Source organism: Phialemonium atrogriseum (genome assembly GCF_030411735.1).
Source record: "Phialemonium atrogriseum strain 8032-3 unplaced genomic scaffold QBC33scaffold_37, whole genome shotgun sequence".
NCBI lineage: Eukaryota > Fungi > Ascomycota > Sordariomycetes > Cephalothecales > Cephalothecaceae > Phialemonium > Phialemonium atrogriseum.
Window position 1 is genome coordinate 222,326 of NW_026848174.1, and position 21,872 is coordinate 244,197.

Genomic DNA, 21,872 nt, shown 5'->3' on the forward strand with positions numbered 1-21,872 from the left:
GTGTCGCTTTTAGTCGATGGCAAATATTTTTTAGTTTGTGTTTTTTTTTTTGCGTGCTTGCAGATCGGAATCCTGGGAAGTCCTCGTCGGCTAACCAGATGTTGATAATACAGGTCATTGTCATCGTCAACGGCTCGCAGTGTCTCACCAAGCCCTGGCGAGGTGCAGTGGTGTGGTAGTGCAGCCGATCCCTTACCCGATCGAACAGCTCATCGACAGTGGCGTCGCTAAGGCCGTGGTTGATGAGCTTGACGAAACCCATGTTACTTGCTGAAGGCGGCGATAAGTGTTGGAACCGACCCAAGTGCTCTTCCGTTTGACATGGGCGGCTACTCTGGTCTAATTAAATGAAATCTGAGGGCTGCTGGTAGAGCACCAGCCGGTGAGAGCCATTTGGTCGTACATTCACAGCCCGTGTATTATAATTTCCCTCTCTGCTCCACTCGCCCATCTGCCATGCCAGAGCGATACCTGCTTCGAGTTTCATGTCGTACGGGGTGGACCGTCCAAGAGAGTGGGTCGGAGGGCATCGCCAATCGCAATCGGATCGGGGATATACGAGGATCTCTGAGTCGAGAGGCTCTTGGGTTTCGCTCGTCATGGGCCTGCATGACGCATTGCATGCGGCAGCGGGCTGGGATAAGGTGAGAAGCCAAGGGGCCAAGGCAATTGGCAAGTTGGAGTTGTTGAAATTCTTGCTCTCAGGATTAGACATGGGAAAGCAATGTCTCCGACTTTGTGTTGCGTTACAGTGCACTATGGTATGACCTGAGTAACAATGCACCAGCGCTGGCGGAGTTCGCCGGCGCAGGCTTCTCCCAATCTGGATGGCCATGCAATTAATATCATCTCAGAATGCGGGGGTTTGATGCTGAGAACACTGGGGAAATCGAGCCCGGCTGGCTGCCCGAGAAGCAGCAGACCAGAGCCATCTCGCTGGGTTGACAGGGCGCATGACAACCCCAGGCACTCGGGTGAGGATAATTAATGGAAGCTCGCGTCAATACTGTACCTGCCAAGCAATGGTACCTTAACAGGTACCCATAGGCAATGCAGATCCTCAGAGTGAGCAGGGTCAAACTACCTAGGTAACGGAACCCCACGACTCCCACCCCGTCCCATCCTGTGCTAACACTCAAGTACCTATACATGTGCACACTTACATAGGTAGCTACAAAGTAGGGTGCCAGATAGGCGACGGCGGGCTTCACGGCTCTAGGCGGAACATTCAGGAGGCCAAATCGAGCCAGACCGGCCTTGCTACGTTGTCATGCGCGCCAAGATGTCTCGGGAAGGATCCGCCTCCGCCGTCGGGCATGTTATCGACTCTAGGGCCAGATTTGGGGGTTGCTTCCAGGTCATGACAGGGGCCAGCCCCGGCTTCCATCAGCCCAAAAAGCATCCATCATCAATCTTCCCCCGCGCTGTCAGACCCCGGAACCCAGCTGCCTTGCCTTAACTAATTCCTCCAATCCATTCCCCAGTGCCGCCAGTTCCGCAATGTCTTCGGCAAGGCTAAACTCGCAGGACCGCAAAAAGCGCAGCAGCAATGGAACCAACGACGGCAGCCTCGCCGCGCCGGGGAATTCGGGTGTGACAAAGAAGGTGGCCTGCGACAGATGTCGCGGTCAGAAGCTACGATGCGTCTGGGACCCCCGCGCCCCGCGATGTCGTCGTTGTGAGAGGGCGAAGACTGTCTGCGCCGTTCTTCCTCCACGCCCGATGGGCCGGCCGTCTACCCAGCCGAAGCACAGCCAGCACGGCCAGCTGAACCACCACCAAAACAATCCAAACCACCAGAACCGTCTGCAGCAACAACAGGAGCAACAGCAACAGCAGCAACAACAACAGCAACAGCAACCCCAGAGCCATGAGAGCCGGTCCCGGACAGGCTCAAGCGCGTCGATTTTGCATTACCCGACGGGCCTCGACGATGGCGTCGAGATAGACATGCAGGACGGCCTGGCCGGAATGGCCGACATCGCCGACATGACCGACATGACCGACATTGCTGACGGCAATGGCAGCCATCATTGCAGCGACAACAACAGCAGTGCTCCCGACCTTCCTATCGACCCGCTGTTGGGTGACTCTTTCTCTCCTCACTCATTTCTGATGCAGCTGAGTCAAACGTGCGTCCAGACAAAAAGCAAATAAACGAACCGGAAGACAACACAGCCGGCCATACATACATGCATACCCTTTCGTATTATTTTTTTTTTTTTTTTTTGCATTGGCTATCTGGCAAAGCTGGCTGACTTGACTGCTTCTCCCCTCCAGGGATATGCAAAGTATCGACACAAGCCCCCTCTTCAACCCCTCGCCCCTACTCCCAAACCCCGGCGGCCCCGACGGCGCCTTCAGCAGCTACACTCCCTTCCTCTCGCCCTTTAACGACGAGCTCCTGGCGGGCCACGACACGCTGATTCCCAATGCCCCGTGCCCGCTCCGCGAAGACGGCAGGGAGGAGCACCAGACAGATGGACACCTGGCCACAATCGAGCAACTCTCGAGACTGAACCTGGTCCTGTACAAGCACATCGCCAACATGAACACGGCCAACGACGACCCCCGCCTGGCCTCCGTCATCCCCACCCCGCCCGACGACGCGTCCACGATATCGACCCCGACGCCGACGAACCTCGACATCGGCCACCTCCTCTCCATGACCCACGAGTTCAAGACCCTCGCCGACGAACTGGGCCTGCAGTTCCCGGGCGTCAGCCCCGGCCCCAACAACGGCAGCGGCGGCAACAACATCGGCTCTCCGGGTGCGCCCTTCGACCACTCGACGGCCCTCCTGCTGCTGAGCTGCTACATGCGGCTGAAGCAGGCCCACGGCCGGACCCTGCGGGTGCTGCGCGGCCTGCAGGCGGCGGCGGGCGACCGGTGCGTCCCCGAGCTGCTGCCGGAGCTGGTGGTCGACGGCTTCGCGCTGTCGGGGCAGGCGGGCCTGCAGGTCGGCGTCGCCGTCGCGCTGTGCGAGCAGATGTTCAACAGCCTCGGCCACCTGGCCTTCGATGGCAGGTTCGCAGACGACATGGACTGGTCGTCGTTTGGCGCGTGCCTGACTGAGAAGCTGCAGGAGATTGGCTGATCGAGAAGCTGCGAGAGATGAGGGCATCCTGATTTGAAGTATCGGCGTTTGTGCCTTTCCTTGGCATTCCTTTCCTTTTGTTTGTTCGGTTCCAGTCGTCGGAGAGATCCGGTGGTCAGAGGAGACCGGCCCTGGTTGTGGGGGAATAGGTCCCCCTATCAAAACGGCTCCCCGGCGGCGTTCTTGGAAGAAGCCGGTGATGGCACCGTTTTGTTTTATTTTTCGAGATTCCCCCGTAATTTAAGTATTTGTCATAGCCACAGTCACTCATTCTAGCTAATCCATCAATGTATCTGCTTGCAGCAGTGCTTTGTACTCCCGAAACGCTCTTTAGGGTAAATTCTTGTAGCTAAATCTGCTCCCCGAGTGCCATCTCTACGCCGTCGCATCTGCTGCCTCAATCTCCGCGCCCCAGTATCCACTCCTCGAGAGCATCTAGACTCCCGCGGTATATGCACCTCTTAATATCTAGAACAAGACTGCAACCCTGTCTGCTTGCAGCCACGTCTCGTTAAGGCGTCTAAGACAATGACAGCCCCGACAAGCTATCACCCAAGCCAGATGAACCTAATAAAGATTGAAGACAATTATGACCAGTTTGGGTGGCTCCCCCCTGAAACAACATCCCCACGAAACTCCCAGGTGTAATGTCAACACAAAATCAAGCGTTTCTCCCACTTCTCCATCAGTTCCAAGTCGCCAACTCAGGTCTCCTCCCCCGTCGCCTCATCATGACGCCAAACCGGGGCCGTCTCCAAGTCGTAGATCAGCCCTAACCGCGTCCTGGCCCGGGTTGCACACGTACCAGGTCAGCTTCTTCAGCAGGTAGGTCGACCGGCGCTTCTCGACGGCCAGCATGAGGATGACAAAGATCAGCTGGGCCGTCCGGAACATCTCGATGAACAGGCCCTGGGCGATGTTGGTGTGGCGCCCGAGCGTCGTGACCACGTTCAGCCAATGACATGGTGACCCACCCCGTGAGTGTGTGGCTGTGTTGGTCGGGTCTGAGTTCTGTGGGATAATTATGAATAATTGGGCACTGCAGATTTTGCCAGGGCGGGGGAGGATATGGTGGTAGGCAAATGCGTTATGCAGCAGTAAATTTCGAGCAAGACTCCCTGCCTCCTTATAATTGCTTGTACTTTCATCTTGGAAGCAACAGATACCGTTACGACAGGCTGAAACACATGGCTGCGTCTTCGTCTTCCATTGGCCAAACCTAGAAGAGAACTAATGGGCACTGGGTGTTGCAGGGGAGACTCAAAACGTGAGTGATACAGTTATCTCAAACTAGGAATAATTATCGTGCTGCCCCACTCAGCCCACTCAAGAACAAATGAACTTGTCACAGTTCCCGCAGCCAGCTCGATAAGGTGAATTAGGTGTCCTACATGTTGGGCAACAGTAAGAGGGAATAGTTTAATGTTGGGTGGGCTGCGCAAGGTCCCTTGGTAAAAATAGTATCGATCATCCATAGCCGTGATCGATCTTACGTCCACATGGTCACTGAATCATCGTTCGACCAGCCAACGGCAAGCTTCATGTTCTTGATAGAAGACCCCAATCCAATTGCTCGGATGGCGAATGAGGCATTTAATGAGCTAGGAAAAGCAAAATTTGACCTGAGTATATGTGCCTTCAAATCAGAAAAATCTATGATAGCTGTTTGCGCGTGCAACTAAAGCAAATCATCGCCACTGCGCTGGCACCTCCAACTCACTCATTCTCCGACATCGGCCACTTTACCCAAATACTGCACACAATGGCCTGCGACAGAGCACATACCACTCTAAGATACGACCATAAAGTGTCGCATGAAGAAAGGAAGAGGGGGACAAAATGACATGTGCTGTGTGCGAAAAGTGGGACGAGGAAGGGCAAGATCGATAAGCAAACAAACACTGGAAAAAAAAAAACCCCGAGGAGAAATGAAGAACTCTGTGCAATCCTGCTGTCACCACGGCTGGGTTTGTCAAGCTTGTCGATTGCACCGAGGGTCCGTGTTGCCCTCAGGGAATGAATTGTGGCCTAGGGCAGAATGCCACTTCCTGGAGCCTTCGGCTAATGGATTTGTACCCTCGAAGACGGTCTAGTCTTCCAGTCGTACCGGCAATAACCGCCTAAAAAGACGAGCTTCTTGTTAGCTGAGTTGGGACAATAAGAAGAGGGAGGGGGCTGGGGAGGGGGCTGGGGAGGGGGCGGGGGAGGGGGGAGAGCCGCATACCCGTCACGTCAGAATGGATTGGAATCGCGCGGCCCAACGGGTGCGTGACGAGATTTCTTTCTGCGAGCCTAGCATCAGTAGCCAAGCTGAGAGAGCAGAGCTGCGCACCAAGTAATGATCCGTCAGACCATAATTAATTCGCACCTAATAAGGCAAGGACACGGAGTTGCCCGACGGCGATCACGACGGCGGCAACGGAAAGGACTATAGTGAGAAAATCGAATGGCATATTGATTGGGAAAGGCATGGTGAAAACGTTGATGGGAAAACAGCGCTTGGGTGAGTGAGTACGGGGCGATGTATGAACAAGTTGCAGAAAAAGGAGGGCACTGCAGAGATGAGCAGGAGGGATGGTTAATAACTTCGAGAAGAAGACGAAAAGATGCCCGAGAAGACGCCCTTTAAATAGTTTTTGAGGGACAGCCAAGGCGGCATTGAACTGGCATTGTCTTCTGGGATAACTTTCCGTTGTCATACAAGAAGGATTGGGATTTCTGCCTGGCAGCCTAGTTATCCTTGCAGTCGCATAATCACCTTCCAAACACGGACAATTAAGCGAGGTGGGCTGCGACAAATGTACTCCAGCCCTCGTGTTGGTTCATGATGTGCGACAAACGTGCAAGTAGAACGGAACACAGGCTCGCAGGTAATGGCGTCTTCGTCAGCCGAAGGATGCGGGTTGAAAACGATAGAAATTTAACAATAACTCTGATTTCATCGGCATCTATTTCCTGTCGCTTTTACGGCGAACCATGCTCGATCTTTCTTTGGGGCGGTTGCAGTCTAATGGGTCATGTTATGAAAAACTTTGACAAGGAGGTTTTCGGAGTAGCCGAGTTGTCTCCAACAAACCACCCGCTCAAGGCGCATTCAGCAGGGCAGCGCAGAGGCGGCACAGACTGTGGTAGACCAACTGGGGCAGGAAAAAAAGCCCCAAATGAGGGACCTAGCCATCCCCCACCCTTCTTCCCTTTCCACAATTCCACACGGTCCCTTCCATTTCAACAATCATCCATTGTCTGATAGCACGCAAGACTCTCTCCCATGAGCATTTTCCATTTCCAATGCCTGCTTCACCTTCAAGGAGGCCTCCTGCAAGCCTTCCCAACATCACTGCGCTTCGGCAGGCACTCGATTATGGAGATCCACATCTCGCCCGGTGCAGCGCCTTCTACGATGACGTTCGGGCTTTCAGGAAGAAGTTCATCACCAGCGACGGCATGCTCGGCCCTAGCCTGCATGACTGGAGAGACCGCGACCACCAAGACGGACTCAGGGAGATGACTCGGGCATATCTCGACAGAGACGGGAACGGCCTTTTGTTTTGGCCAGACGACCCCTCTGCCGCGAACTTCAACGATTTGCAATACACCCACGACCGACAGCAGTACGTCGTTGACTCCTATTACCTATGACGGGCCTGTCTATCCCAGCGCGCTAACCAAATGATTTGCAGAATTGAGAATTTCGTGCGAATGCTGTTTTTTCGTATGAACCAACAGCAGTATCGCAACGAGAAGTACAAGAACAAAGACAGAGCACCCTCAGCCGACACGGCTCCTCCCCGGGGAGCTAGCACACAGAACCCCATCATCATAGACAACAGCCCTGACATAAATACCCCGTCGCCACAGGGCATAGCCGTGAAGCTGGAAGAAATTTATGATGTGCCACCAAGCCCCAGGCCAACTGAACTCACAGTAAGTGCCAGCCAATTCTCTGCCTACTCGATCGTTCTACACCACCAACGCGTTTTTTTCTTTCTTCTTTTTTCTGCCGCTGTCGTCGGGCAGCCTGTGCGGACTGCGCACTCCTTCAACCGTACTCATTCTTTCCCCCGCCTTTCTTCCCCTCTTTGCTGATCATCAGAAAAGATCTTACCGGCGTTTCAACCTGCCACAGCTTCGGCTCGGAAACACAGCGCCCCCGACACACCTGGTTCTTCGCCAAGCCACCAAGCGAAGCGACCCAGGCAACAACAGCGGAAGCCCACCACCAAGACCGGCGGCCACAGCGGGACGAAAAGGCCCCCAGGAGCTGCCGTTCCAAAGCGAACATCCTCTCGGCGGGTGTTGAGGGACGACGCAGGAAAAGAAGACTTGATTGTGGCCGTGCCACCGTCCCCAACGGCCAAGGAGAACGCTTCACGCAGCAATGAGGAACAAGGGAGAAGAACGGTCAGGGTAACTGCTGTTGACAGATCCACCGTCACATTCCGCTTCGCCGATGTTAGGCCCAATGCCAGTGAACATGTCGGCGACACCCTAGAAGGAGGCCAATCGCCACCTTTATTACCCAGCAACCCCGTAAATTCCCCTAGTGATACCATATCCCGCCCACACCACGTCCTACAGGAACCAGCCCAGGATTCGGAAGCCGGCCGAGACCCCGCTGCACACCTGCCAACACCCTCGACCGAGAGGAGGAGTGAGACGGTGGAACCAGCCAAGTTTGCAGCAGCAGCAGGCGCCGCCCCACGCATCGACTTCCTCTACCGGGTGGTCCTCTCGCGGCGGCCGGTGTACTCGTACCGCAAGTGGACGCCCAGCAGGAAGCTGGAGGAGACGACCTTCGCCGAGTTCATGGACGAGCTGCGCCTGCAGGGGGGGCCCGACGTCCGGGGCCTCGTCTTCACCGTCGAGGGCCCGGGCCTGCGCGCCGTCGAGGAGATACGCCGCGGCGACGAGCTCGGCTTCGACTCCCTGCGCCGGCAGCTCAAGAAGGTCATCCGCAGCCAGCTCGCCGGCCGCGGCGGCGCGCGAGGAGGGGACGCGCCGCCCTTGATATTCGAGATGGAGATCGAGCCCGTAAGGGGCGAGTCTGCGGTTGGGGAGGAGGACGTAGATGACGAGGACTTTGTGATATAATCAATACCAATTATTAACTAAAACTTGAGGCTGCGGATGTGGATGTGGAATTAGATCATGAAAAAAAAACGAGGAGTGGATGTGTTGAGTTGCGAGGAGGAGTGGTGAGGTATTGACGTGAGGAAATGACGCATAATATTCCGTATTCCGGAGAAAAAAAAATTCTTACCGGCTAATGCCGGCCGGCCTCCAACGATCATCCACATGTGTTGTGCTTCTTGGCGTTTGGATGACACGTTTGTGGGAAGCAACCCAGCAAAACCCTAGCAAATCAATGAAACGCAATTAGAACGCTCCATACCTCATATTGTGCGCCGCTGCAGTCTTCCGTAGTCTTTCTGCTGCTCGAGTGTAATGGCTGTAGGATTCTTGCCGTGGGATTCTCATACGACGACGACCCATGCACGTCACATCGGAGATGCAGTCAATAACAATTACCGCAAGCATCAAGGCTAGCGAGGGCTACATAACCCCCAACAGCATACAATTAATAGATGCACTTGGGATGAAGGGTGTGGCCGAGGGCGTAATAATACTTATGAACAGGGGAGAGCCGCCACATCACAAAGGGGAGCAACAGCAAATGCGAGATATTATAATGTGTTTTGTTTCATGCGCGTAGGCTCTACCACGTTACTTACAAGCGAAGAGCCGAGTATTGAGATATCACATGGCAGCCACCCTCATCACGACGTCTGGCCGCCCTCTCCTTTCAGCTTCAGCGCCTCACGCACTCTAGGCAACACGTAGCGCCCATAGTCAACGGCGTCATTGAAGTTGTCATATCCGCGGATGGATATGAGTTCTGCACCGAGGTCGACATAGTCAAGAATCGAGTCGGCGATGGTCTGCGGAGACCCAACCAGCGCCGTCGAGGCCCCTCGGGCATTCGTCGCCGTGACAGTGGGATACCAGAGAGCACGGTCCTGAACCTCGCCTCGAGCCGCGATGTCGAGCAGTCTCTGCGAGCCCACGTTCTGCGGTGGGGGCGCATTGGCAGGCGTCTTTCCAAGCCCGCCCTGTCGGTTCCTATTCAGAGCGTCCAGCGTGCGATGTGCTTTTGCCCAGGCCAGCTCCTCCGTCTCGGCAACGATGGGCCGGAACGTGACCCAGATCCGTGGCCGGTCGGATTCGGGGCGTCCCGCGCGGTCCGCCGCTGCGTAGATGCGGGTTATCTGCTCCTTGGTCTCCTTCAGCGGCTCGCCCCAGAGCCCGTAGATGTCGGCGAGGGCGCCCCCGACCCGGTACGCCTCATCCGACGACCCTCCCACCGAGACGGTGATGGTGCCGTTGGTTGGGCGGACGCGGTTGCTGAACTGCTTGAACTGGTAGTGTTTGCCGTCCCAGTCGAAGGGATCCGCAGACTCCCATGCCCGTCGGAGGATGCGGATGTACTCCTCAAGACGCTCGTAGCGTTGGTCCTTGGTCAGGAAGTCGCCCTCCTTCGCCTGCTCGGCGTCGCTTCCCCCGGCGATGAAATGCACAACCACGCGACCAGAGCTCAGCTGGTCAAGAGTGGCGAGAGCCTTGGCCGCTACAGTCGGGTACAACGTGTTCGGTCGTAGGGCGATGATCACCTTGATGTTCTTGGTCACTGACGCTATTGTCGCGCCGATGGTGAAGGGGTCAAAATAGGACGAGTCGTACGGCACGAGAGTGTAATTGAAGCCATAGTCATCAAGCGCCCTGGCATATCGGACGAGATAGGCCGGATCAATCGCCGCGTTGGGGATGGGATCGATCTCGGTGGACGCGTTTGGGAAGGTAACACTGATGAATTCTGTAGGCATTTTGGATGAGTGTCTTCTTCTGCTCTCTATGGGCCGGGGCAATGTGAATGAACTGAGAGTAGCAGGTTACTTCTTATCGTTGGATGGTGTGGGCGACAACTTTCACAAGATCACGTCTTAAGAGATCACGCAAGCCGATGTCGGTTTGACGTTTTTTCCCCTACGATTATAAAGCACATGAAGTTGCAACATCAGCTATCCTCGAATCAGCTGATGCCACTTCTTTCTTCAATGTTCAATGTCAAGTTGCATATGAAGCTTAATTGTGCTAGCTGCACTGCCGTACAATCTGTGCCTTTTTAGAAAATGTCAATCGATAATACAAGCCAGGAACGTAATCCACCATGTAGATACAGACAGAAGTCTTTCTCTCTCTATGCTAGCCAACCGATAATACGGCCCCTAACTCCAACATGCTGTTGGTTCTGCCGCAGATGCCATTGCCCAGGGTCCGGAAGACATCGGCAACTACCTTAACCTGTTCCCAGTCTGCCTGCAGATGGAGCTTGACCAGCCTTTCTCGTCTATCGCCAAGCAGACTAGGAAGAAGATGATGGAGTCCATGGCCAACTCAGCGGTTCTGTTTGATATCACCCTTGACAAGGTCAGCACGCCCCAGACGCACATCCCGCTGTTCCAGGCCTTCATCGATTACCGCTCGACCTGACAACCCACTTGGGAATGCCTTGGTCAGCTTCCTGGTCCAGGAGGCCCTGTACACGCTCGAGAATGTCAAGACCATGTGTGAGTGCTACATTGACTTTCTGCACGCGTTTGCGGAGAACTCCGAGGCTCCGACCGCCATACAGCAGATGTTCAACGCCGCCAAAGTTGAGCAAGCGCTCAAGATAGGGCCCCATTTCGAAGAGGGCCGCCACCCGAACCATGGTGCCATCGTCGACAATACCTTTTACCTTATACGTGATGTTGTGAGTAGTAACCTTGGAAAACACCCATTCTCCTTTGTGCCCCTCGAGCGACCGGATATCGTGCCGAGCATGAGTTGTGACACAAGCTCATACTGCGCCACGCCTAATCATACCCCTGGACTTCGGCCGCCCTCTTGCACCCTCGTATTGAGCCTCAATCTAATTTCCCGGTCTTATCTCCAACTCACCATCCCTTTTCCTTTTCTTCACATCACTCTTTAGAACAGATTGAATTTCGCAGGGAAGACACTAGTCAACCCAACCATGTCGGACAAGAAGAACGAAGACTACTCGGTTCGCATGCCGGACTCGCCTCGGGAGAAGGATCCATTCGTCTTTGCCGGCCAGAGGTCACCTCCCCATTCTCATCGGCAGCAACATCCATCAACGGCATCCGTGTCTAGGCCTGAGAACAGCCCGCCGCTATCGATTGTGGCCTACTGCCTGTCATCGATTAGCATGACGATTGTTAATAAATATGTCGTCTCTGGGTCGGAATGGAACCTCAACTTTTTCTATCTCGCTGTTCAGGTGCGTCGTCTCAGCTGTCCCTTGGCGTGCTCACCTGGCAGGGATGATAGCAAGAGAGAAACCCGAAAACACGAAATATTAATGCTTTCGCATCGTCCAGGCTACCGTATGCATTGTTACTATCGTCCTCTGCAAGCAGGTTGGCCTGATAAGGAACATGTCGCCGTTTGATTCGAACAAGGCAAAAAAATGTCGGTCACTCACACGATACGAGTCCCGATTCGGGGTGGTGTCACTGACAGCAATCTACTTGCAGGGTTTCCCATCTCGCTCCTCCTCGTCGGCATGATTTATACGGGCACGAAAACGCTTCAGTTCCTCTTAGTGCCCGTCTACACAATCTTCAAGAACCTGACCATCATTGTCATTGCGTACGGCGAGGTTCTGTGGTCACGCCGCTCGCGCTCTTATCGTTCGGCCTGATGGTGCTCAGCTCCGTGGTAGCAGCCTGGGCCGATATCCAAAACGACATCCACGGAGGCTTTGGGGAGTCGGCCGACGCGTCGGCTGCCATCTCGGCCCTCAACGCGGGATATGCGTGGATGGGACTGAATGTCTTCTGCTCAGCCTCGTATACACTCGGCCAGAAGGAAGTCGTCAAGAAACTGAACTTTAAGGATCGAGACAGTGCGTTTTTTCCCTTCCTCTCCCGTCTTCTAGGGAACAAGATAGTAAGCTGGCCGCCTTTCTCTGTAGGGCGAAATGCTATTGTGATCCGGCAGCCATGCTCTACTAATCTCCTCTCGATTCCCGTCCTGATTATCTGCTCCCCAGTCGCCGAAGCCTGGTCCGCCGACAACATCCACAAGAACTTCCCGTCCGAGACGCCCAACAGCCTGCTGGTCTGCATAGTCTACTCGGGCCTGGGCGCCGTCATCCACGACGTACTCCATGATCGGCGCGCTCAACAAGCTGCCCATCGCCATCAGCGGCCTCATCTTCTTCGTCGCCCCCGTCACCTTCGGCAGCGTCTCGGCCATCGCCCTCGCCCTCGTCAGCGGCATCATCTACGCCCGGGCCAGGATCCGGCAGGCCGCGGCCGCGAAGATATCGCTGCCAACCGTCCAACCGGCCGTGAGCGTGAGTTCGCAGAGTATCCGGGATGCCAATTCTTAGGATGGCGATAAGCCTGGACCTTGGCCAGCAAACATATGACCTCTTTGTATGTGATGCTATAGCAGAAAACGGATGTTGTAACTTGCTCAGTACCGGGCCTGAAGGACAATCTTGGACATCCTATAGTCGGCATCTAATTACTGATGGATGTATGCTTGCAGACGTTTGGCAAGCCGGAGGCGAGACAGAGGTCCTAACTGTGTTCTAACTGCCATTTGCAAACGTTCTGGTCGGCGTACCTCAAATCCCTCTCATAGCAGGATACATCCATGGACACAGCAACCACGAGAGCCAAGACCACTCCGTTCCGGAGAAGCGTTTGCGCGGCGCTGTCATTATTGCCAGATCCCCCGCCGCCTCCGTTTGAACCCCCTTGCTCCTTCGCCCTCTCCAACAAGTCTTCGCACGCCGATCTGTCCTCACTGCTGGTCATGTTTGCCATGACGCAATCCGCCATGGTCTGGTCCGGCCTCAGCTTGCAAAAGTCGGGTTTCTCGGCGTTCTGGATGGCGAACACGGCCGGCAGCGACTTTACATCGCCGTTGTACGTCTCGTTGCGCGGGAACACAACGCCGACGTGGATGTTCGTCGGGTAGTCCGGCGCCCCGGCGGTGGCCTAGGCGGCCGGTGCCACTGGGTTCCTCGGCTAGCACCTCCTCCACGGCCTCATCGCCTCGCCGCCAGTCGACACGATCCACCGTATCACGGTACGAGACACCGCAAAGCTAGCCGCCATCACCTCCCCAAAACTTGTCGTCCACCTGCGCTCCCCGTTCCTCGGCCTGACCACCCACGACGCCCAAGTCATCTTCGGCACCGCCTGCACCATCACCCACAACGGTGCCGACCCTTAGTCAAGTGCTACTCTGCTACTCCACCGTCCGCAGCGCCAACATCGGCTCAACCCGGGGATTGATCCGCCTCGCCGTGCGTCCCGGCTCCGCCACCCGACGCCTCCACTTCGTATCCACAGCCGAGATAGCAGCTCTAGACGGATAGCCTCTGCTCGAAGCACCGCTAGACCCCCTGCCGGCGGAGACCACAAACGGATACATCGTGTCCGAGTGGGCTGGCGAGCGCCTGCTCGCCAACGCGGCGAAGGCGACGGGCCTGGCCGTGACCGTGCACCGGCCCACGGCGATCATGGGGCCGCTTGCGCCGCGGCTGGATGGCATGCACAATGTGATGCACTTTGCCGAGCTGCTGCGCGCGATGCCCGGGATGTGCGTGCTAGGGGGACGGTTCCAGTTCGTCAGGATTGATGATATTGCGCGGGATATGGTGGGCGAGATCGCGGGCGATGATGCGGACCTTGGGGGGATGTTGGGGGGCGGTATCGAAACCACTGCGGGAGGAGGCGGAGGAGGTCGATATCCGAGGCTGAGGGGATACCTGAGCAGGAAGCATGGTGTCGAGTTTGAAGTTGTTGATGGCTATGAGTGGGCGAAGAGGGCGAATGCCATCTGCTCCCGAAGGTCTGGAGGGGACAAAGATCGCGTAGAGTGGCTATTTTCCCTTATCAGGGGGGAACTGGCGTTCTGGCTCTAGGTGTCCGGCTCTTTAGAAACAAATCACAATTCCTTTTCATGCAGACTCATCAGTTTCAAGATATTTGGGAGGCCAAGTGTGTTTCCAAGTTGGACCGTCGCTGGTCGCCACTCTGTTTTGCAATTTGGCCTTTTGAGTCTGTGGTTGCTACAGGCATGCATGTTCCCGATCGTGTGATTGGCTTGTAAGAACATTCCCGAGAATTTGAGAGGCCATCGTTATCCTTCCACGTTATGCGGCATCGGATCGATCGTTCCTCCGGCGTGCTACATCGTGTGTGGCTCAGATCCGGCGTCGAGTGAGCGCCGAGCGCCGAAATAATAATTACTCGGCACAATTCAGCGCTGGCCACTGCCGGCTTCTCGGCACCCTTATATCTCCTCCTTCGCCATGGAAAGAGGCCAAATGTCTAATTTCAGACATGAAGCTGCCGAAGCCCAATTCACGCCAATCCAGCCCAGCTCCTATCTCACCATTCCTTGCATCATCGATCGTCCTCTTTGACACCACGAATACCCCTAGCCGCCGATGCCTCAAGATCAAGGATTATTCCGCCCAGCAGACGCCTTGGAGATGAGCACCAAGGCGATTCCTGACACAGAATCTGACGCTCCCCAAGATACTCAGACCTTGAAAAATGATCCGGGCACAGAGACGAAAGGCTTGCAAACCGGGCTTCTGATGACCGCCCTATGTGTGAGTACAGACATAGTCTCCCCATCTCCTCACCCCCGGCCGACCCCCATCTAACACACACGCCTCGCAACCCCCCACCCAGCTATCCGTCTTCCTCGCCGCCCTCGACATAACCATCGTCACGACGGCGCTGCCGACCATCTCGGAGCACTTCCACTCGACGTCCGGATACGTCTGGGTGGGCTCGGCGTTCCTGCTCGCGTCGGCGGCCTCGACGCCCAACTGGGGCAAGTTCAGCGACATCTGGGGCCGCAAGGTGGTGTTGCAGACTGCCGCCGCCGTCTTCTTCCTCGGCAGCGCCCTCTGCGGCGCCTCCGTGTCGCTCCCCATGCTCATCGCCGGCCGCTCCGTCCAGGGCGCCGGCGCCGGCGGCCTGCTGTCCATGGTGAACATCATCATTGGCGACTTGTTCTCCCAGAGGTAAGCAAGATTATTCCCCCCTGCCAATGCTAGGGTTCTGATATTCCGTGTTTCGCAGAGACCGCGGCAAGTACTACGGCATCATCGGTATGGTCTGGGCAATAGCGGCCGCCCTTGGGCCCGTCATAGGAGGCGCCCTGACGAATAATGTGTCTTGGAGATGGTGTTTCTACATCAACCGTGAGTCCTCCCTTCTTCTCTTCCGGCCACTTGGCGGAGTGACGTACCGCTGACAGCGCCCCAAAAACTAGTACCGGTAACCGGCGTGCTATTCGTCATCATCGCCCTGACCCTGAAAATCCACACGCCCAAGACGCCTCTGATCGCGGGCATCAAAGCCGTCGACTGGCTCGGCAGCCTCACAATAGCAGGCGGCACGCTGATGCTTCTGCTGGGCCTCCAACTCGGCGGCGGCTTCCGGCCATGGGGCTCGGCAACAGTCATCTGCCTCCTCGTCTTCGCCGTCGTCACGCTCGCCATATTCGCCGTCGTGGAGTGGCGCGTGGCCCGCTACCCGGTCCTGCCTCTGCACCTGTTCGCCGACCGCTCCAACATCGCGACACTGCTAGTCAACTTCTTCCACGGCATCGTCTTCACGCAGGCGAGCTACTTCCTACCCATATACTTCCAATCCGTGCTAGGCGCCTCCCCCCTCCTATCCGGCGTCTGGATCCTCCCCTTCGCCATCGCCGTCTCCCTCACCGCCGTCGCCGCAGGCGGCTACATCAAAGCCACGGGCCGGTACCTCGACCCCATCCGGCTCGGCCTCCTCCTGACCGTCCTCGGCAGCGGCCTCTTCCTCTACTTCCCCGCCCGCTCCGCCTCGTGGGCCCGCCTCGCCACCTTCCAGATCATCGCCGGCGTCGGCGTCGGCGCCAACTTCCAGCCGCCGCTGATCGCGCTGCAGAGCAACGTGCCGGCGCAGGACAACGCCGCGGCCACGGCGTCGTTCGGGCTCGTGCGCAACGTCGCCTCGGCCGTCGCTGTCGTCGCCGGCTCGGCCGCTTTCGCCGGCGAGATGGCCGCCCAGCAGGACGTCCTGCGGCGCGCTCTCGGCGACCGCGTCGCCGCGCTGCTGTCGGGCGCGAACGCGCAGGGGAATTTGTTTGTTGTCGGGACGCTGGACGCGGCGCAGAGGGAGGTGGTTCGGCGCGCGTTCTTCAACGCGCTGAGGCATGTCTGGATCGAGTCGGTTTGCTTCGCTGCTGCGGGACTGGTTGCCTGCCTGGTGATTCGAAATAGGAAGTTGGACAGGGAGCATGTTGAAGTGAAGACTGGGTTGGAGGGGGAGGAGGCTCGGCGGAAGATAGTGGAGGAGCGAAGGATGGGGGAGAAGAAGAACGGGAGTAGTGTTTAGGTGACTGAGGCCGGGGTTTTGTGTCTATGCCTCCCACTTCTTCCTCAGACGTTACCGGTGTATGGCGCGGGTGGCGTTAAAAGGAGGGCCTGTGTTCTTCAATGTCCTTTGCTTTGTCCATCTAATTAATATCTGTATTATTTGGCATTTAGGGGTTTAATGGGGTTCCTCAAAGCCAGCTGTACTCATCTCCCCTCTGTCTTATCAGAAGACGGTTCATTCGGGCAACCGAGCTTATGACCCAAGAAAGCAAGCCCAAGATGATTCCCAAGGTGACTCGTCATCTCTATTAGGACCTTCTAGGTGGTCGAAAGTTCTCCCGCTGCCATAATCTCGCTATTCAGTTCCGGAAATTCCGCCGAAGCCGCTATCCATTCGTGCAAGTCGCCAGGAACCATCCCAGAGAACATGTCATAATCGGAACCGCCGGGGAAAGAACCAAAATGGGAAAACCGATGGTCAGCAAAGAAATTGCTGCTATCCGGTGCTTCCAGTTCGTCTGGTGCGAGAGCCAAGCCGGACGAGCCAGGCTGAGCTAGGGTGATCCGGCCGTCTTGCACACCGTTTGCCGACAAGTTATCAGCCGCTTGACTGCGAGATCCAACATCCGCTGCCAAGTTGACCAGCCGCAACGGCTGGATGAGTTCTGCAATTCCCGGCGCGTCATCATCATCGTCATCCTGCGCGCCGGGAACTAGATGGCGCCTGTACCAGCCCTGGAGCTGGGACATGATGGGGAGCCATGCCTCGGAGGCCAGCCTGCACTGGTACTTTGAGACGTCGGCCAGATGACCCACCACGCGCTCGAGATATCCCCCCATCCTGGTCGCCCCGGGGTCGACCACGCCGCTCAGGGCGCCGCCGGGCAGGGCTGCGGACGCGTGGATCTTCATCAGGATGACTATGGCGTACCCCATCCTCGCGTAAACGACGACGGAACCGCAGGCGAGCGTCGTGGTGGGCATGGAGAGGAAAGTGTCGACGACCGCTTGTGCCGAGGAGATGCACTTTGTGACCGAGAAGAGGTGAGCTGGAGTGAGCATGGGCTCGGCTGCTTTACCGGTGTTCGCCGAGGGTATACTAATGATGTATGGGGGCTTGAAATCTGCGGGGCTGTACTCGGCGTAAAGGCAGATCTGATGGAGGAGACAGTACACGGCATGGTATTGCATAAGGAGCGGCTCTGGTTTTCGAATTAAACAGGGCACAGAAAGGATCCCGGCGGGAATCAGGTGTTAATTACCATTTATAACAGCCACGGGCGTCCTCTCCCTCCAACTCTCCAGCTGCTTTGTGCAGTTCAGGAGGCTCAACTGGACTCCGGCGTCGGACATGCGTACTTTGGCGCTGTGGCCCCTCAAGTCCAAGGCGGCGTCAGAGAGATCGACAATGTGCTGCAACCTGGCCCAGGATGCCAAGGCAGCATCGCTCGGAGAGGCGAAGGGAGAAGTTTCGAGAGCTTCGAGGCAATCCTCCATCTGTGGCGTAAACGGAAACATGTTTGGCCGATGGTAGTTGAGTGAGAGGCTGCCGTATGGTCCGTTACTAAGGGTATTCATAGATCGGGTTGAGAAGACGGGCTTTTACCTAGAACAACATATGTAACAGCCGAGCAATGTTCTCTGGAGTTCGATAGCTTGAGACTGGGTCGCAGCCTCATCCATACCATCCCCCGCCACCCACATCCTTGGCTCTCCAAGGTCGATGTCAACGGCCATTGTGGCGGCCATGTGGAGTTGCTGGTAGAACTTCATATGATCGTAATGTCCGCTCTGACAGTGCCAGTTTGTAGAGACCAGGATGGCCTGTATCAACTCGAGCGACTTCTCTCCCCAAATCACGATGCGCTGGGCATATGATTGGAGAAGCAAGTCGTTGAGCTTCGTGCAAAGGGTCGCATCCGAGGTGCCCGATGAGGCAACCAAGACTACCGCGAGGAAGAGAGTCGGCTTGTCCCTACGTACCTGAGAAGCACGAGTTCCCAGTGGGAAGACGACCAGGGGCCGTTGAGGAGCCAGATCCGAAACGTATCGATCAAACAGACGAGCAGCGGATTCCATGGGAAGGATTCCGGCGTCGATGGGATCAGGGACCCGGGACGAGGAATGTGACGATCCAGCGGAGCCACCATGAGATGGACCATGAGTTGGACGCATAATTCTGGGCCGACCTTCTTCTTGTCCTTCCGGGACGCCAGCTTTCGCAGCCTGATCCTCATGGAGTCCTTGTTGATTCTCGGGGGCCCCCGCGTTTCCGGCCCGCAAAAGGTCACTAAGAGCCTTTATTTCCCTCTCCAGCTCTCGCACCCTCACATCTGTCCTTTTCCTTTTGGTCCGGCGCGCCGGTGTGAAGGTGCACGCCTTCCCTGCGGTTGCGCATCTCTGGCATCGCCCCTGTTGGGCAGCGAGTGTGCCGTCAGGCGCCGGTTGGCACCGGACTTTGGATGAACGGCACGACTCACACGCTCGGTTGACGCCGATTGAGCTCATGGTTCTGCCGCAGGGTTGATCAGGGTGCCGAGTGAGGGCTGGTGTTTTGGTGTTCCGATGTCAGTTTCACCGAAGATCGGAGTCAAAGTTGCCCCGATGGTCAGATATCCGTGTATCCGCAATTTGTAAGAAGACGAGGGGTGTCTACGGCGGGCAGTACGAGACGCCCCGTCACGATTGGACAAAGTCTTTGATCATGAGGAAGGAATCTATCAATTTACCAAACATAGAACATTCATTCATAAGTTACAATTCCGTGTCCTCTCGCAGTTCCATAAGCGCCAACGCCCAATTCAGGGTAACCCAGACCAGGGACCTTCTCCCAACTATCCTGGCGTCAATACCAGATAAACCCCCATTGTGATAAGCCAGTGTCAAACGCAAGGATTGCGAGTTCGGGATGAGCAGTTTACTCGGCTGAGGACCGCGAGGACCATGATTTTATGGAAAAGACTTCATCGTCGCCGTCGTCATCCGGCAAGTCATCTGTCAGCTTGACCGCGCCGGAGATGGCAGCGACGCGGAGGAGTTCCCACGAGAGCTGCAAGAGCTCAAAGTTCGGCAGGGTCTCTAGGTTTCCTGCCCAGAAGACAAAGGTCTGGCCAGTCTTTATCCGCCGACCGCTCCTGCGGTGGGCAAATAGTCTTTGGCCCCAGAGCATGTTGTCCTCAAGACCTGCCCGAGCCAGAACTTCGTCAACATCGTCGCTCTCGGCTGGCGTAAAAACAGGGTCCCTGGGCAGGAAACAGGCATCCCTCAGCCAGTGAAACTGCACCACGACTTCGTTATCCGTCTTGCGCAGTGGCTTGAGCGCGAACAGGGCGTGCTTCATCCAGAAACGCATTTGGCGGTTGAGACCGATCAGGTTCTGCGGCGACTCGATGATGGCCTCGTTTTCGAACAACTGGGACCAGGCCTCCGTCTTCTCGGACCCCCAGAACGTATCAAGCATGGCCTTGATGTCGAGAAGGTTCTTGTCCCTGCATGTTGAGAAGGGGAAAAAGTGGACCTCCACGGGATCAGACACGCCGGTGAGAAAGCATTCGGCAGTAGGACTTAGGCCTGGATCCTGTGGAGCTCCGGCCGTCCAATGCTGTGTCGCTCCAGTGGGAAGGTCTGATGATGGGAAGAATATCAGTGAATAGGCTCTAATGGAAAGGATAATTCTCAGAGAAAGGGGAACAAGACGTACAAGCTCGCATTCCGTCGACGGCCGTCTCACACAGCAGCTTGAAGAAGCCCACCACTGTAGACCGAAGACTAAATCGGGGTTCGGTCATTGCGTTGACATGACGGCTCAACACTGTGATTGGGGCAACCATGACAATGCCCAGTGCCGTCGCATTCAACCCCGGTCGAATATCGTACTTCTCACAAGGTCCTGCAGCTTCTCGAGGATATCGCACCTGACCTCCAGGTCCGTGATGTAGTCGAGAAAGGGTTCCGTTGCCGGAGTGTCCTCAAGGAAAGTCGGTAGAAGACCCGGCAATGTCTCGTGAATGTAGATCAGGCGCGCCACTTGTTCTTCGGTAAGATGCCCCATTACTTGTTCGGGAGGAGTCGCCATGCCTGATCTTGACGCCCACGGGTAGGTCTAAGGTACGATTAGTCAAGGGCTTCTTCGGCGGAGTCACTTGGGAACTGTAGGACTGATAGATGGTTGGAGTCTGGAGATGATGCTGCTTGATTACCTGGTGCCTGATATGGTAGGTATTCGGGTGGGAGGAGGAAAGGGATGATGGGAAGAAGCGGCGTGTCGAGGAAAAAGGGAAGCCGCGGTCGTGCAAAGAATGGATTCGGTGTTGTAGGAGGAATGCTAACTTCTTTGACAGAGTATGGAAGGTCCATGAGAACAATGAAAGCAACTTCGATAAGGTACTGTAGGTACGTACCTACCTAGGTACCTAGGTTTCTTTGACCTCTGGCTTGCAAGCAACCCGGTTAGACATCTTGCATTCTAATGCTTATAAACTTCAACGACATTTTTATTCAAGATGCATACGACATCCACTCATAAGTCATTCTCAGAAACATCTCGATGCTGCATAGGCGGTACGTACCTTCTCTGGTAGCCGGTGCCCGATGCCTGGCCCGGGCCCTGGCGGGGGTCCATACCCCACCGGATAAATGTCGGTCGGAGAAATCCTGGCGACAGACCGGGTGGGGTTGGGTCGTTCCCTCGTCGCTCAACCTTTCCTCTCTCCGCTCCACATATAGGGCTATCCACCCCAGCTTCCCCAGACTCTCTCTCTCATCGCGCTACCAGCAACTCCGACCCCACGCGGCACGCAAGAATCGTCTTAGGGGCTCGATGGACTGCCGCCGGACCTGCAGCGCTTGGTGAATTTTCTCGTATACCGCAGTGTGCGGGACTTGTCGTCGTCAATATCGTCCAGTCTGATCTGGGTTGGGGCCGGCGGTCGTCTTCGAGGAGGGCGAGAAAGGTGAGGAGATGCAACTTGAGAAAACTGTGTCGTCTCTGCTGACGCTGCTTCAACCTCAGTTACTTTGCTGCGTCGTTCGCGCGTCCACATCGTCCCCGTCGTCCCCCCGGTCTCTGGCCCAGAGCGGAACCAATGCATCGAATACCGCCCGCGCTTGCCCGAATAATCTGGCAAGCCAGACCTTCGCGCCTCCTCAAAGGCCCTATCAGACACAAGGAGAGCGCCGGCTAGGTCTCTGCTTTTCCTCGCACCTGTCCGTTGCCCACCGCTCCAACCTCCAAGATGTTTCCCTACGAACCCCGCGCTCGGCGCCGGGGGGGGGGGGGGGGGGGGGGGGGGGGGGGGGGGGGGGGGGGGGGGGGGG

General features: G+C 56.3%; 7 protein-coding genes across 7 annotated transcripts; 4 read left to right on the forward strand and 3 right to left on the reverse strand.

Annotated features, from left to right (window-relative positions):
- The first annotated feature begins 1,286 nt into the window (after positions 1 to 1,286).
- QBC33DRAFT_255937 (uncharacterized protein) lies at positions 1,287 to 3,155 on the forward strand. The gene is made up of 2 exons (XM_060423057.1): positions 1,287 to 2,132; positions 2,281 to 3,155. The coding sequence occupies exons 1-2, from the start codon at positions 1,501 to 1,503 to the stop codon at positions 3,095 to 3,097; spliced, it is 1,449 nt and encodes a 482-aa protein (XP_060279070.1). The 5' UTR covers positions 1,287 to 1,500; the 3' UTR covers positions 3,098 to 3,155.
- Positions 3,156 to 6,245: 3,090 nt separating this feature from the next.
- Positions 6,246 to 8,546, forward strand: QBC33DRAFT_551231 (uncharacterized protein). Its single transcript, XM_060429150.1, has 3 exons — positions 6,246 to 6,708; positions 6,778 to 7,021; positions 7,196 to 8,546. Exons 1-3 carry the CDS (start codon positions 6,386 to 6,388, stop codon positions 8,186 to 8,188), a joined length of 1,560 nt encoding a protein of 519 aa, XP_060279071.1. The 5' UTR covers positions 6,246 to 6,385; the 3' UTR covers positions 8,189 to 8,546.
- A 328-nt stretch (positions 8,547 to 8,874) lies between these two features.
- QBC33DRAFT_599761 (luciferase-like domain-containing protein) lies at positions 8,875 to 9,978 on the reverse strand (the record flags this gene model as incomplete). The annotated part of the gene is made up of 1 exon (XM_060432051.1): positions 8,875 to 9,978. The coding sequence occupies one exon, from the start codon at positions 9,976 to 9,978 to the stop codon at positions 8,875 to 8,877; it is 1,104 nt and encodes a 367-aa protein (XP_060279072.1).
- A 1,193-nt stretch (positions 9,979 to 11,171) lies between these two features.
- QBC33DRAFT_599766 (uncharacterized protein) lies at positions 11,172 to 12,554 on the forward strand (the record flags this gene model as incomplete). Its single annotated transcript, XM_060432052.1, has 6 exons — positions 11,172 to 11,438; positions 11,539 to 11,629; positions 11,695 to 11,827; positions 11,872 to 12,065; positions 12,135 to 12,255; positions 12,368 to 12,554. The coding sequence occupies 6 exons, from the start codon at positions 11,172 to 11,174 to the stop codon at positions 12,552 to 12,554; spliced, it is 993 nt and encodes a 330-aa protein (XP_060279073.1).
- Positions 12,555 to 14,463: 1,909 nt separating this feature from the next.
- QBC33DRAFT_599771 (MFS multidrug transporter-like protein) lies at positions 14,464 to 16,969 on the forward strand. Its single transcript, XM_060432053.1, has 4 exons — positions 14,464 to 14,798; positions 14,881 to 15,218; positions 15,277 to 15,398; positions 15,470 to 16,969. Exons 1-4 carry the CDS (start codon positions 14,631 to 14,633, stop codon positions 16,573 to 16,575), a joined length of 1,734 nt encoding a protein of 577 aa, XP_060279074.1. The 5' UTR covers positions 14,464 to 14,630; the 3' UTR covers positions 16,576 to 16,969.
- QBC33DRAFT_256048 (uncharacterized protein) lies at positions 16,725 to 19,224 on the reverse strand. The gene is made up of 3 exons (XM_060423058.1): positions 18,163 to 19,224; positions 17,819 to 18,102; positions 16,725 to 17,758 (listed from the first exon to the last, which is right to left on the reverse strand). The coding sequence occupies exons 1-3, from the start codon at positions 19,062 to 19,064 to the stop codon at positions 16,875 to 16,877; spliced, it is 2,070 nt and encodes a 689-aa protein (XP_060279075.1). The 5' UTR covers positions 19,065 to 19,224; the 3' UTR covers positions 16,725 to 16,874.
- A 249-nt stretch (positions 19,225 to 19,473) lies between these two features.
- On the reverse strand, positions 19,474 to 20,631 carry QBC33DRAFT_563466 (uncharacterized protein; the record flags this gene model as incomplete). The annotated part of the gene is made up of 3 exons (XM_060430289.1): positions 19,474 to 20,180; positions 20,257 to 20,310; positions 20,433 to 20,631. 3 exons carry the CDS (start codon positions 20,629 to 20,631, stop codon positions 19,474 to 19,476), a joined length of 960 nt encoding a protein of 319 aa, XP_060279076.1.
- Between the last annotated feature and the right edge of the window lie 1,241 nt (positions 20,632 to 21,872).

What these genes read in the sequence shown, in the direction of transcription:
- QBC33DRAFT_255937 (XM_060423057.1), top strand. Translation starts at nt 1,501, where the DNA reads ATGTCTTCGGCAAGGCTAAACTCGCAGGACCGCAAAAAGCGCAGCAGC. An exon ending in CTGATGCAGCTGAGTCAAAC is followed by an intron (nt 2,133 to 2,280) that starts GTGCGTCCAGAC and finishes TCTCCCCTCCAG; the next exon opens with GGATATGCAAAGTATCGACA.
- QBC33DRAFT_551231 (XM_060429150.1), top strand. Translation starts at nt 6,386, where the DNA reads ATGCCTGCTTCACCTTCAAGGAGGCCTCCTGCAAGCCTTCCCAACATC. An exon ending in TACACCCACGACCGACAGCA is followed by an intron (nt 6,709 to 6,777) that starts GTACGTCGTTGA and finishes AATGATTTGCAG; the next exon opens with AATTGAGAATTTCGTGCGAA. An exon ending in CCAGGCCAACTGAACTCACA is followed by an intron (nt 7,022 to 7,195) that starts GTAAGTGCCAGC and finishes TCATCAGAAAAG; the next exon opens with ATCTTACCGGCGTTTCAACC.
- QBC33DRAFT_599771 (XM_060432053.1), top strand. Translation starts at nt 14,631, where the DNA reads ATGCCTCAAGATCAAGGATTATTCCGCCCAGCAGACGCCTTGGAGATG. An exon ending in TTCTGATGACCGCCCTATGT is followed by an intron (nt 14,799 to 14,880) that starts GTGAGTACAGAC and finishes CCCCCCACCCAG; the next exon opens with CTATCCGTCTTCCTCGCCGC. An exon ending in GGCGACTTGTTCTCCCAGAG is followed by an intron (nt 15,219 to 15,276) that starts GTAAGCAAGATT and finishes CGTGTTTCGCAG; the next exon opens with AGACCGCGGCAAGTACTACG.
- QBC33DRAFT_256048 (XM_060423058.1), bottom strand. Translation starts at nt 19,064, where the DNA reads ATGAGCTCAATCGGCGTCAACCGAGCGTGTGAGTCGTGCCGTTCATCC. An exon ending in TGTTACATATGTTGTTCTAG is followed by an intron (nt 18,103 to 18,162) that starts GTAAAAGCCCGT and finishes ACCATACGGCAG; the next exon opens with CCTCTCACTCAACTACCATC. An exon ending in GCCCGTGGCTGTTATAAATG is followed by an intron (nt 17,759 to 17,818) that starts GTAATTAACACC and finishes TTCGAAAACCAG; the next exon opens with AGCCGCTCCTTATGCAATAC.